General features: G+C 54.9%; 2 protein-coding genes and 1 non-coding gene across 3 annotated transcripts in view; 1 reads left to right on the plus strand and 2 right to left on the minus strand.

Annotated features, from left to right (window-relative positions):
- SACM1L (SAC1 like phosphatidylinositide phosphatase) overlaps positions 1–138 on the minus strand; it is a 36,077-nt gene extending 35,939 nt beyond the window's left edge. The window contains exon 1 of the mRNA XM_087824804.1: positions 97–138. Within this exon, the coding sequence (XP_087680930.1) occupies positions 97–128 (32 nt within the window). The 5' untranslated portion in view covers positions 129–138. The remainder of the gene's footprint in view (positions 1–96) is intronic.
- A 329-nt stretch (positions 139–467) lies between these two features.
- TRNAR-ACG (transfer RNA arginine (anticodon ACG)) lies at positions 468–540 on the plus strand. The gene has a single exon. It is a non-coding gene; the product is annotated as a tRNA-Arg (tRNA).
- Positions 541–5,169: 4,629 nt separating this feature from the next.
- LIMD1 (LIM domain containing 1) overlaps positions 5,170–12,674 on the minus strand; it is a 39,317-nt gene continuing 31,812 nt past the window's right edge. Inside the window, exons 4-8 of the mRNA XM_016196071.2 lie at positions 11,823–11,885; positions 9,694–9,824; positions 9,104–9,155; positions 8,593–8,661; positions 5,170–7,279 (exon numbers count right to left, since the gene is read on the minus strand). Coding sequence (XP_016051557.1) covers positions 7,142–7,279; positions 8,593–8,661; positions 9,104–9,155; positions 9,694–9,824; positions 11,823–11,885 — 453 coding nt within the window. The 3' untranslated portion in view covers positions 5,170–7,141. The remainder of the gene's footprint in view (positions 7,280–8,592; positions 8,662–9,103; positions 9,156–9,693; positions 9,825–11,822; positions 11,886–12,674) is intronic.

A 12,674-nucleotide genomic window follows, 5' to 3' on the forward strand; every position in this document is an offset into this window, starting at 1 on the left:
CGGGGACCCGGGCGCCTGCCCCGGGGCCAGCGGCCCGCCCCTGCCGCCCCGCCCGCCGCCCCTGTCGGTCAACGGCCTCCTGCTCGCGGGACTCACAGCTTCAGCCGCTCGTAGGTTGTCGCCGCCATCCCGCACCGCCACCGCCTTCCTCCTCAGTGCGCCCGCCCCGCCCCGCGTCGCCACCTCGGCTACGGCGCTACCGGTCACCCTGGCGCGGCGGCCGCAGCCCCAGCCCGGCCCCGCCCCTCTCCACGCCCCGCCAGGCCAGCGAGCGGACGGGAGGCGGCCGGGGACAAACTTCGCGCATTCCGGGAGACGCCGTCAGAACGTAGGGGGATGGAGCGTAATGACGTCGCCGCTGCGGATTGGCGGAGAGCGTTTGCAGGAAAGGCGGAGCCTCAGGAGCCGGGGAGCCTGCTGAGGCTGCGTAAGAGCTAAGCCACGTCGCCGCAGCTCTCGGCAGCATCGGGCCAGTGGCGCAATGGATAACGCGTCTGACTACGGATCAGAAGATTCTAGGTTCGACTCCTGGCTGGCTCGAGGTGCGCATTTTGCCCCATCGCAGTTAGACGCTCCAGGGCCCGCGTGGGAGAGACTGTAACTCGAGTGCAGAGGCTAAAGATCATTTATTTTAACGCCACGCTGCCCGCAGTGTCGTCTTTTAAGCTTTATTTGCAACCCGGGGCTGCGCGAGGTGGCTCGTGAATTGCAAGCGCCTCGTTAGTGACCCCCCTGAAGAAGAGTCTGTGAAACGTGGTGCGTTTAGGAAAACCCGCCTGGAAAGGGAGCAGTTTGGAGCAGGGGCGGGGGGGAGCGGAGGCGGAGCGACGCTGGCCGGCGGTTAGCTGCCCGATGCCACCGAGGCGCGCTGCGGGCAGCAGCTCTGGCCGGTTCCCCGCGGACAGCGACGCACGGCCGGTGCCCGGGGACGCGGTGGGCCCGAGGTCCGGGCTCCGGGCTTTGCAGCGGGAGCCGCGCAGAGCGGGGCGTCTGCAGCCCCGTCCCCGCAAAGCCCGGGGCCATCGGGAGACCGCAAGGCACTGGGCACGAGCGTTTCTACAGCAACAAGGCCCAGGTCGCCCGGTCTAGTCCCCTCGTCTCACAGGTGCCATGCTCACGGACCAGGGGACCCCCCCCACCCCCGAAACGTCCAAGGGGACTGGAACCCGGGGCGGGGCGGAGACGCCGGACACTGCCCAGGGGCCAGTCCCTCGGGGACCGGTTGATCTTTCCCGTATAACGTGCTTTCCTCCCGAGGAAATGAAAGAAAAGCTGTAAACTGCAGAAAATAAAAATGCCAGTTCTTACCTCGGGATCACTACTGTTAACGTCATTTTTTCCCTAGAGGCTCCCCCCCCACACACACCCCCACTTTTAACACAGACCTACCCCCACATGTAGTTTTCTGAATTGGGGCTTGTGCCACAAATGTCTGTTTCCTTTCTTTGTCTCCTTAGCTTTTTGCCTGAGATTTTAAGGTCATTAAATATCCTTTGAAGATATCTCATTAGAGAACTAGACATTTTAAGCATTACTTTTTTGTTGGGAATTTGGGTGGTTGTCAGTTTAACACCTTTCAGAAATAATTGTTTAATCATTTCATATATGTCTTATGTCTAGATGTAAGATCAGGTGGACATTTTTAAGGTCCATTTTATGGACATTTTTACCCCTTGGTATATATTTTCAAAGTGCTCTCAAACAACAACACAGCAATAAACACTTCCATCAACAATATATGCTTTTTTCTTGCATGCTGACCAGTACTGTGTATTGTAAATTTCATTATGGTTTCTTTGTAATTTCCATAACTGAAAAACAGAACTTCCTTTTACTTGATGTATATACTTACCACTTGACATGTGTATTTTCTCTTGATGTATGCATTCAGTGTTTTCTTGCCGACTTGTTAGATTTTTTAACATATAAAGGATATGAATTCTTTGGCTAGCAAATACATTGTAATCTTTTTCATTTATTGCTTACCTTTTCCTTAGATTTTTGCACCTAAATTTCACTTTCATATATTCCAGTGTACCAGCATTTTACTTCACGGCTTCTTCTATTGCATTATGTGCTCGTTTCAAATTGTTTTGTGTTTGCATTGGGTTTTTTTCCCCACTTACTTTTAGTCCACTTGCAATTTATTTTGTTGGCCATCCCAATGGAAAAATCAATTCAGTCTTAAAGCCTATCACTCTTACTGAGCAATTAAGAGCTCTGAGCTCTGTCTTTGGGCTAATTCAATACAACCACAATTCCCTAAGGTAAGCTGTGTTGTTATCCCCATTTTTAAATATCAGGGAACTAAATTTGCTTAAGGTCATTGATCGATTAAGTGGTGGAGCCTGAGTCAGATCTTGAATCTGGGCTCTCAGCCGCAAAGCGATTCTGCCAGTGGGCTTACTATGTGCCAGAGGGTGACCACATGAGTGGACACAGGGCGATTCCCTGTCTGGGCACGAACGGTGATCCCATATGCTCCTCACTCCTTCCCTCCTGCTAGTTAGCAATCAGCAGACCTCATCTCTAGTCCTGACAATGCTTCTACTCACCAGCTCTGGGCTCTCGGACATCCCCTCTCCTTTAATAAGATGGGGATGCCCACTGCGGCCTATCTGGTAAGGCTTTAAGAGAAGAATGCATCTAGCTGAACAGCCACTGCAGGGCAGAGCACTCCTGCCCAGGCTCTCTGAACATGTCACCATGTAGAAGATGTCACCACAAAACAGAGAGACACAAACGTGACTAGTTCATTGTACTATGGCATTGATGGCTATGTCACTAGGCAATAGAAAAATTTCAGCTGTTATACTCTATGGGACCACCTTCATACATGCAGCCCATCGACTGAAAGGAAACATGGTTATCAGGTGCATATGACAGGGCAAAATCTCAGTCCCTTCCCCACTCCGACACCCGTATGTTAGAATCCAGAGCTCTTAAAAGGAGACCAAATCCAGTTAACAAAAAGCACCATCTTCTTACTCCACACACACACACAAAAGACAACCCTGTAAATTTCATGTTGGAGAGAAACTTTAATCTACAAATTGATGCTGTTTTATTGTCATATTTTGAATCATTTTATAGTAACAGTAAAATTTGAAATAATTTTATAGCAACAATATTTGCATAATTTTACAGTAAGAGTAAATTTTTGGATAATTTTATAGTAAAAGAAAAGACACCGAGGAAAATAATTTTCCCTGCACAGTTGAAATTTGCATACTCTGGAAATGTCCCACATCTGCCCCATTCTGGCTCAGAACAATAGATAGCTAATATATTTTACTCCTTTTTTTTCTCTATTGCTGTTAAAAGTTACTTCAAATAATAACTGGGAAATTAGGACTATGCATGGCACAAAGGAGAATACAAGAAACTTGGTTTCCTGGCAGACAGTGTTTTATTAACAAGTGCATGCAGCAACAATGGTTTGGGGTCAAGTCTCGCACATGTTCTTTGCAAGAGTACCAACAGCCACCACGGCTCCCACTTCCACGCGTGTGGGAAATGGCACAAAAAGAAGCCTGCAAAAGATCGTGGATGCCAGAGAATTCTCGCAAGTCCTAACATTTCTGTTTTTCCTTTTGTAAATATGACCCAAGCCCACGGAAACAAGGTGATGGCAGCCCTTGGAGGTGATCAGAACTCTGTGACAATCCCTTCAGCCACCCAGGACTCAAGGGCAGAACCTCAGGACTCAGCTGAAAGAGGTTTTGACTCCAGCATTAAGCACAGAGCAATGAAAGTCCTGCGCTGGCTGGGGACAGGCAATGACGGGGACAAGACTAAATGATCTCCCCTCCCCTCGTGGCGAGAGATGAGTAAATCACTCTTTACAGTGACAGGTGGGGAAACAACAGCAGAGACAGAGACAGAGAATCCTGACGCTGGCCAGGAAGGCGACTGGCCCTCCGCAGACCACCCGGGCACCTTCTGAATGGCCCCGAGAAGGGACAGTGGCCGTGGGGAGCAAGAAACTAAAGGGCAACAGGAGGCGAGGGAGAGGCCCGGAGGCTGGCTCCGGGGTCTGGCATCGGGCCAGAACTCGGCTCCCCTCACTCAGCTGAAGTCCGGGAGTCGTCCAGGGAGCTCGGGAAGGGCTATTTGCTCCAACTTTCACAACAACCGCATCCGGCCTGGTCTACCAACTGCTTGCGCTTCTAGGTGCCTATAAGTACAGCCCCATTACAGTTCCATTCGGCTAATAACTTAGAGTGTTGAAAATAACCAGGTAGGCGAACACCTCCTCATGGCTTAAATGCAAGGGCCTGAGCAGGACAGAAAAAAACAAGTCCTACCCGGCACCCTCTCAGGGACACTAATCACAAGAGAAGTGGCTGCTAGGATTTCATCCGGTAATTCTCTTATTGCTCGTCAATGACCAAAAAAAATGCCACATTTGCAGTGAGATCTGAATCACCCCAATCAAGGCTATTTTTAAAATTTCATTTAAAAAGTTAATCACAGACTTAACTAACTAGTTACCCAACTTGCAAACAAAGGCCTCCTGCCCGACAGCGGCTCCCGGGCAACCTGCTTCACTCTGCGGGACTCGGAAGCGGAGCAAAGGTGAGTCCGCACGGCCAGAAACATCCGCGGGTTGGCACAGGCGGGCGGACACGTATGGGCTGGTTCATCTGCCCGCAGCCTGCCAGGCTGAGATGCGAGACTTGATGGGAAGAGGGGGGTCACTTCCCCAGCCCCGCACACTCACGCGCTTTCAGGAGGCTCAGCCCGAGAAAAGGGACAGATGAAAGCACGCAGCCTGCGCTGACGTGACATCTGGCCAGAGGGTCCCAGCAGAATGAATTTAATAAAAATGTGCTGTCACCCTGGCCGGTGTGGCTCAGTTGGTTGGGTGTCATCCCATGCACCGGAAGGTTGCTGGTTCGATTCCTGGTCAGGGCACATGCCTGGGTTGTGGGCGAAATGCCTGGCAGAGGGCGTGCAGGAGGTTTCACTCTCACATCAATATTTATCTCTCTCCTTCTCCCTTCCTCTCTCTCTAAATATCAATAAAAATATTTTTTTTATTTTTTTTTAAATATATTTTTATTGATTTCAGAGAGGAAAGGAGAGGGAGAGGGAGAGCTAGAAACATCAATGATGAGTCATTGATCGACTGCCTCCTGCACGCCCCCAACTGGGGATCGAGCCCTCGACCTGGGCATGTGCCCTGACCGCGAATCGAACCCTGATCGCCTGGATCCTAGGTTGACGCTCAACCACTGGGCCACGCCCAGCCGGGACAATGAAAATATATTTTTTAAAAAGTGAAACCATCCACGGTGCCAATTATGTGCTTCTTAAAGGCAACTGCTACCGAATGAGTTAAAACGTGGCCTAGAAGGGAAGCGGGGCCCAGCGGGAAGTCTGGGAGTCCCCGGAGGGCTCAGCTGACCACCCTCTGCAGCCCCAATCACCCAGTCCCCTGGCTCACAGTGCCAAGTGAGGAGGCGAAGAGCAGATGCCAGCTGCCATGCCCCAGCCGGCCGGCAGTGGTAAGATGGCCCCAGCACTCCTGCGACAAGGCCATGGGGCCCCCACTGCAGGCTGAGGGGGCAACTTCCAGCCAACCTTTTATAAATATACATGTATATATTTTCTTATGAAATACGAAGGGGTCCTGACCTCCAGCCTCAGCACTGTGACATGCAGGGCACTTTGCCTCTTGGGTGCAGGGGTTGCCTTGAAATCTTGCCAGTGTGTGGCCCTTTGAGCCCCCCTGCCACCCAAGGGAGCCAGCGTGATGACTGAGTGAGGCAGTAGCACCCGGTTTCCATCTGCTCCGGTCCCTGCGGACCTCCGGCTTGGGTCACCGCGCCGACCCTGGGGTCTGGCCGGCGTGAAGCCAGATGTTCCCAACCCCAGAAAAGGTGCCTGAGCCCACCGCGAGGGCCCAGCTCCTCCCCGCCCGCGGTCTGGGGGCGCCCTTATCTGTGAGGTATTCTTGTGTGTGGAAGACTGAAAGTGGAGGGAAACTATTAAAAAAGGAAGAAAAAAAGAGCAGACAGAAGCGCTGTACCTTATACCGGTTTCTTCCAACGTGACGCCTGTGCCAAGAGCAGGGCAAGCGAGAAACCCGCGACATGACTGTAATAACTTATGCCCAGGCGCCCTCCACGCTGGCTCAGGCTCACACGCACTCCTCGTTCACGAGGGGCTGCTCTCAGGGCGCGCGCGGACTACCCGGAGCCCATGTCACATGGGCTGAACAGGCACATGGGATCCTGAGACACGCCTCTACGGAAGGGGGCGACCCCATGGTCACAGACCCTGGAGGGCGCGGGAGGGGAACCGGGCAGACAGGTGGGCAAAGCGGCCTGGCGCCCGCACCAAGTTCTTTGCCCCAGAGCACTTTGCCAGAACGGGGCAAATCTCTGCCAGCCCCCGGCTGCCCACAAGGGAGTGAAGATCTGGGGGACACACAGAATGCTGTCAGGGAACAGGGCACAGGGCACAGGAGGACGCCCTGCCTCACTTATTTTCAGCACTTGGCTCTGGTTTACAAAGAAAATGCTCCCTACGATACAGAGCACGTGTTAGGGCTTCCCTCTCACCAGAACACAATTAAAATTTGCAGCCCTTTCTACAGGAGAGCTGAAAATTGGGGGGGGGGGCCTTAAAACACACCCTGTATGTGTATGTGTGTGGTGGTGGTGTGCATGTGTATGTGTGTCTGTTCGTGTGTGTTTGTGTGTAGGAGGAGGTCAGGTCCATGCATTTTCCTGGAGGGAGGGAAAGGGCTGAATGGATCGGCAGCTGAAATCTCCCTCCCGAAGACATTATGAAACACACTCAGTGCAAACCTTCCCCTCAGAGGGGACAGAGGGTTCAGTGGCACTGATGCAATCTCCTGTCACAGGCACAAGCCTGCTGCAGAATCTTCCTGAGGAATCTGATGAGCGCCTGCCAGCAGAGAAAGGCCCTTGGAAAACACACACACCAGACAGGTAGGGCTGACCTCACCGGTGAAAGGAAAGGACGCCGCACGCAGGCACAGGCACTCACCGGCCATGCCCTCCTTTCCCCCACCCCAACTCCACCCAGGGGCCACTGGAATCAACAGGCAATTTGTCACTGTGCAGCCCTGGCCTCTCTTCCCTGCCCCAAGGTCTGTAAGAGGCTCTGGCTAGAAGTGGTGCTGGGGGAGGGCTGCGGGCGAGGGGCCTTTCTCCAGCCTCTTGACGTGGCAGGGCTGGCAAAACAGGTGGTCCTCCAGGGGGTAGCAGCGGCGGCCGTCCTCGTCATTGAGCTCCAGACCGCAGTCCTGGGTAAGGTAAAAATGTCCAGCGGTAGTAAGCCAAAGAACTGCAAGAGTGACGCAAAGGCCAGCATCCCTGAAACCAGGGGGGTGGTTCTCTAGGGGTGGAAAATGCAGAACACCCAGCCCCCCTTTCCTCTGGGAAGGTCTGGACTGACTGTCCCAAACCCAGGCCACCGGCCACATGTCACCATCGAGCACTTGAAATGGGGCTGGTTGGAAATGTGATATGATGTCAGTGTGAACACACACCACATTTCCAAGACATAGAGGGGAAAAGTATGTAAAATAGCTCATGAAAAATGTTTTTATAGTGACTCCATGTTGAAATGCTAACATTCTGGATAGAATGGGTTGAATAAAATTTTATCACAAAAATGGATCCCACCTGTTTCTTAAATGCGGCCACTAAAAAACAAAATGGCACACAGGACCTGAATTTATGGCTCTCAAATTTCCATCGGAGGGCGCTGGCCTGGAATGTGTGGAGGGGATGGTGGAGAAGCGGCTTGTCTTTTCCCCCAGCGCCTGGGGCACCACCGACAATTCCCACCTGTGTCTTCAGCACTGGCCATGGGATGGAGCTGTCTGTCTCCACACCCCTTTCTCCCAACATCCCCCCCAACCCCCCGCCCCCCGCATCACAAAATAAGCCTCATCTCCTTCCACTTAATTCTGGTTGAAAGGCCACCGGCTCTTAAAGCATTTTTGCCCTTCACAAGGGCCGGTGGGGGTGACCCCTGGCTGGCCTAACAGTCCCGGGCACCAGTGGCTCCTTCAGCCTGGGGGTGATCCAAGGACAGAGAGGGGGCGCGTGGCCCCCACCCACCTTCACACCGACCAGCCACGTCCCTGTTTCCAGGGTGGTGGGGGTTGGTGGAATTTCTTCATGATTTCCAGGGCTCAGCTGAGAAGGAAGCTCCTGGCAGATAGAAGAGCCTACGAGCCGGAGGGGAGGGAGTCTACTGCCCACATCCCACACCTGCCTGACAACGTGACCCCCAAACAGGACCTGAAACCCACACTCCCCACAACCCGCCCGCTCTGCAGCTGCAGGCAGCGCAGCCGCCATGGGCTCGGGCCTTGGCAGTTACAGATGTGGCGAAAATAGTAAAGACCTTCATGCCCAGACATGTGCACCCTCTCCAACCTCTCCTACCCGGGCCCCACAAACCGGGCTCCACCCCGTTTCCTCCATCAGCTCCGGACGGCAGCCCCCACCCGAACCTCAATGAGCGCCTCCTGCCACAGGCACCCGAGCTGCTTTCCTCTTGGAATGCCAAACAGGTTTGGGGGGGTCTGGGCAGGGAGGGACCCACCTCGCAGTGGTAACACTCCACGTGGTAGTCTCTGTCCATGGACACGACACGGATGGTTTCATCTGAGCCCTGGACCAAGAAAAAGCGAGAACAAGAAGCAGTTGGGGGGGCCCATTGGGCTCCACATGCCTTGGGGGGGTGCTTATAGGGGATTCTGAGTAACCAGCAGGCGGCCTTAGGAGAAGACACTAACACTGGTGGGAGAAAGGACACACTGGCCTACGGGATGAAATGGAGAGACCGGAGTCCTACCTTCTGGGATGTCGAAGTCAACACTGAAAAACCACCTACGTGCTTTTGCTCACCTGCTCATCTCCTGGTCTAGGAGTCAGTGTTAAGTGAGAGAGTCTGCCCTGATTATAGGATCAAACAGGGCACAGGAGGGCAGTGGGCTGGGGACGCCAGCTAATGAGAAAGGGGCTTCTTGGTGAGGACACTAAGCACTGATCCTACGAATGACCCCAGGGAGATTCCTGTCGTGGGAGTCCCCGGGTCTGAAGGGGCATCTTACCTCAGGTGGGAGGATGGGAAGCCCACAGGCCGCACACTTGGGGGCCAGCACCCTGAGGGGAGAGCAGAGGAGCTGTGTTTCTGGAGGGCAAGGCCCAGCTCCCGGGAGACCCGCGCCTGGGCCTGCCCGAGCCTCCCTCCCCGGCCCAGGCCCGCCTCCTCCAGCCCTGTGTGGAGAGAGCCTGGCTCCCTTTCAGGGGCTCGCTCCCCAGGGGTAACAAGCACGTCTGGCCCCCCTCACTCCCCTCAGGATAGAGACAGACTTTTCTCCCCTCCTGGGACCTGGGACAGGCCCAGCGCACGCACACCCGGGGGTGGGGGCCAGCTGCAGTCAGGCAGAGCGGGAGCCGCAGGGCCCGGTGGATGGATCTGTGTGCTTTTCTCAACAGACATAATTCTTGAATCAGCTCCTGTCTGCACAGACACCGCTGAGCTCCCGAGGCCCCCGCTGTACCCTTCAAGCCATTCAGCCTTTGCCGGACTGTGGGCTAAGGGGACGAGCTGCCGGCAGACACGCCTCGGCAGGTGTCCGTCGGTCACTCTGCTGAGTGTCACTGGCGTGGCCCACATGGCGGCTCCCGGCCCCCTTACTTGTGGTAATCTCGGACACAGTAGATCTTGTTCTCCGAGTCCACGGTGAAGGGCACCCCATCCAAGCACTCGTTACAGATGACACAGCGGAAACAGCCCGGGTGGTAGGACTTCCCCAGGGCCTGCAGGATCTGGGGACACAGAGGGCAAGGCTGGGACTCAGCGGGATGGGGGGAGGAAAGGACGGTGGAAGGGAGAACGTCGGGCGGAGGGACTGTGAACAACCACGCGAGGCACACTCACCCGGAGTTTCCCTTGGACCAAGGTCAAGAGGTGACCGGGCGGGAAAGCTAATCCTGTCACAGGTATAAACAGGAGGGGGCCGCCTCCAGATTCATAAAAACTCCAGCAGGGAATTTAAATGGCTCCCTACCCGAGAGCGTGAGGGCTGTGTGCAGGAAATGATGCACAGCAGGCCACGGAAGGCTCCATCCCGGATCTGGGAAGCAGCGAGTACACGGACAGGGGAAAGGAAATCCCCGTGAACACGCAGAGCTCGAGAAAACCTCTTAACTCCTCGTAAGCGGCTTTGACCCTGCACGATAAGCCGGGACTCAGCCCCTGATGATCCCAAATCCAAGAACAAACAAAGCCTCTGTGTCGTTGTTTTTAAACACAGTGAAAAGAAAGCCCCACAGACCCTCTCTTCCTGTCAGTATCACTGATCTGGATGTGACACCTGGAACTGTGAAAGGCCACCCTGAAGCCAGGACAGAGCTGGGACACGAGGGGAGGGGAGGGGAGAGAAGAGCCAGAAAGAACATCCTTGGTGACGTCAGCGAGTACCCAAATTCACCCGCCATGGACCTGCCACCTCCAAATCTCTTGTTCAGTGAGATAACGCATCTTTCCTATGAAGTCAGTGGTTCTCAAAGTAGGACCCCTGGACCAGCAGAAAGGAGAATTTATGTCCATCAAAGACCTGCCATCACAGCAGCTTTATTCATAAGTAGCCCAAACTGGAAACCACCCAATCCCACCAGAAGGAAAATGGACAAATAAACCGCTATATCCACACAATGGACTTCTACTTAGCAGTGAAAATAAACGGCCAACACAGGTAACAACGCGAATGAATCTCAAAAACATTTTTCTAAGTGAGAAAAGGCAGCCCCAAAGGATTCCAGTTATACAACGTTCCAGGACCAGCGAAACGAATCTGGGGTGAGTTGTCAGGACAGTGGGTACATTTGTGGGATGGGGGTCTCGACGGGGAGGAGGCCAGCGAGGAACTTTCTAGGGCGCGGAATGTGGGCTATGATCTACATCCCAATCTGGGTGCTGCTTACATGGGTATCTGCGAGTGTAAAAACTCATTCAGCGGCACACATAAGAAGTATGCCCCTTACTCCATGAGTTATTTCTCAAAAAAAATGTAAAAAGAGAAAGTAGCAACATTAAGCAATTCCCTTCTCCTGAAAGGGATTAATGGATCCGCTTAAAAAAGGATTTAGCTCTTCCAAACTAAAAAAAAAATTACGCAGTCATTTTCTCTGACCAGTATGTTAAAGGAATCCTCCAGGCCGCTCTCCAGGGGTGAATACTCGACCCTGAGGCAGAATGAGAACCCGTATTCCTTAAGCCGGCTGCCTTACCCTCTAAGGAGACCAGGAAGGAGAGCCCGACCCCACTGCCGAGATAACGACACCGAGGCCCACGAAAAGCTGGGAGAGCCGGCGGCTCAGCAAACACAGGCTGCGGAGAACTCGCCCCTTGTTCCGCTGGCTCAGAAACTCATCTCAGGGACAGACCGAGCCGGGCGGGACACGGGGGAGACACGGAGCTTATCTGCGCCTGACTCCTAGGTGGCTAAGAATGCTGCAGTGAAAGCATGCTCCATGCGGTACCTCGGCTGCGAGGCTGCGGGGATCACAGAACATCAGAGGGGCCAGCCCGGAGCAGAGAGGGTCAGCGGAAACGCAGCCCTGCGCGGACTGGAGGGCTGAGGGCGCGGGTACCCGGACAGGCCGACGTGGGCTCTGCTGCAGCAAGCAAGGTGCGCCGCGTGGGCTCTGCTCCCAATAAAACCTGCTGCGGCCAAGTCGGGCTAGGAAACACTGTCCCCTCTCTTTTCCCTGAATGTCCCCCCTCCCCCCGGGCTCTTATCTTGCTTGGCTGACCCCACTCACCATGTCCATGATCAGATGGCCACAGAGAAAACACCTGTCGGCAGACTGCTGGAAACCGGAGTACTGCAGAGAGGAAAGAGAGTTAACCCCAGGCAGGGCGAGGAACCCCGCCACCACCCCGCCGGGCACGAGGATAACGGAGGTTCTCGGAAAGCTGCGTCACTGCAAGCTAAGGCAGGAAGGGGAGGCTGGCGGCACGCAGGGGGCTCCTCTGTGCAAGCTTTGAACCCTGCGGGTGCAGGGCCAGCAGGCCAGCGGGCTGGGCCACACCGGCATGGCCAGCTAAGCAGGCCCAGGCAGGGTGCGGTGGCTCGAGGCTCACTGCTCGGCCGCATCCTGGGACAGACGGGAAGGAGGAGGGGACAAGAAGGAACCTAGGACACAGTTTTCCCAGATGAGGGCCCAGGGCAAGGCGACATTCCTGCCCAGGCAAGTGGAGTGGGAGGAGCTGGGGACAGCCCGGGGACTGTCCTGTGGGCAGTGAGGTGTCAGCAGCCGGCCTCAGAGGAGCTGGCAGGGCTGGAGCTCAAATCTGGGGGCCACTGGCACATGGATGGAGTGTCCGTGCAGGGGAGAGGCCGGATGCCCGGAGAGCCGGCGGGACGAGAGGGAAGGCCTGGATCCCAGACCGAAGGATTTTGGGGGGTGAGGGGTGGAGCAGGAAGAAATGGGCGAAGCAACAAGAGGACAGGCCAAGGGACCCTCGAATCCCTTCAAAGCACAAAGCTCTGCAGTTTGTCCTTTGGCTCGTGAACACGGGCCACCCCACGCATCTCCAGAAGGGAAGTCAGGACCCCTTTCTTGGGCTGTGCGGCTTCCCACCCGCGCTGGCAACCACGGGCCCTCTGCCCC

This window comes from Miniopterus natalensis, chromosome 15 (genome assembly GCF_054644295.1).
Source record: "Miniopterus natalensis isolate mMinNat1 chromosome 15, mMinNat1.hap1, whole genome shotgun sequence".
Lineage (NCBI taxonomy): Eukaryota > Metazoa > Chordata > Mammalia > Chiroptera > Miniopteridae > Miniopterus > Miniopterus natalensis.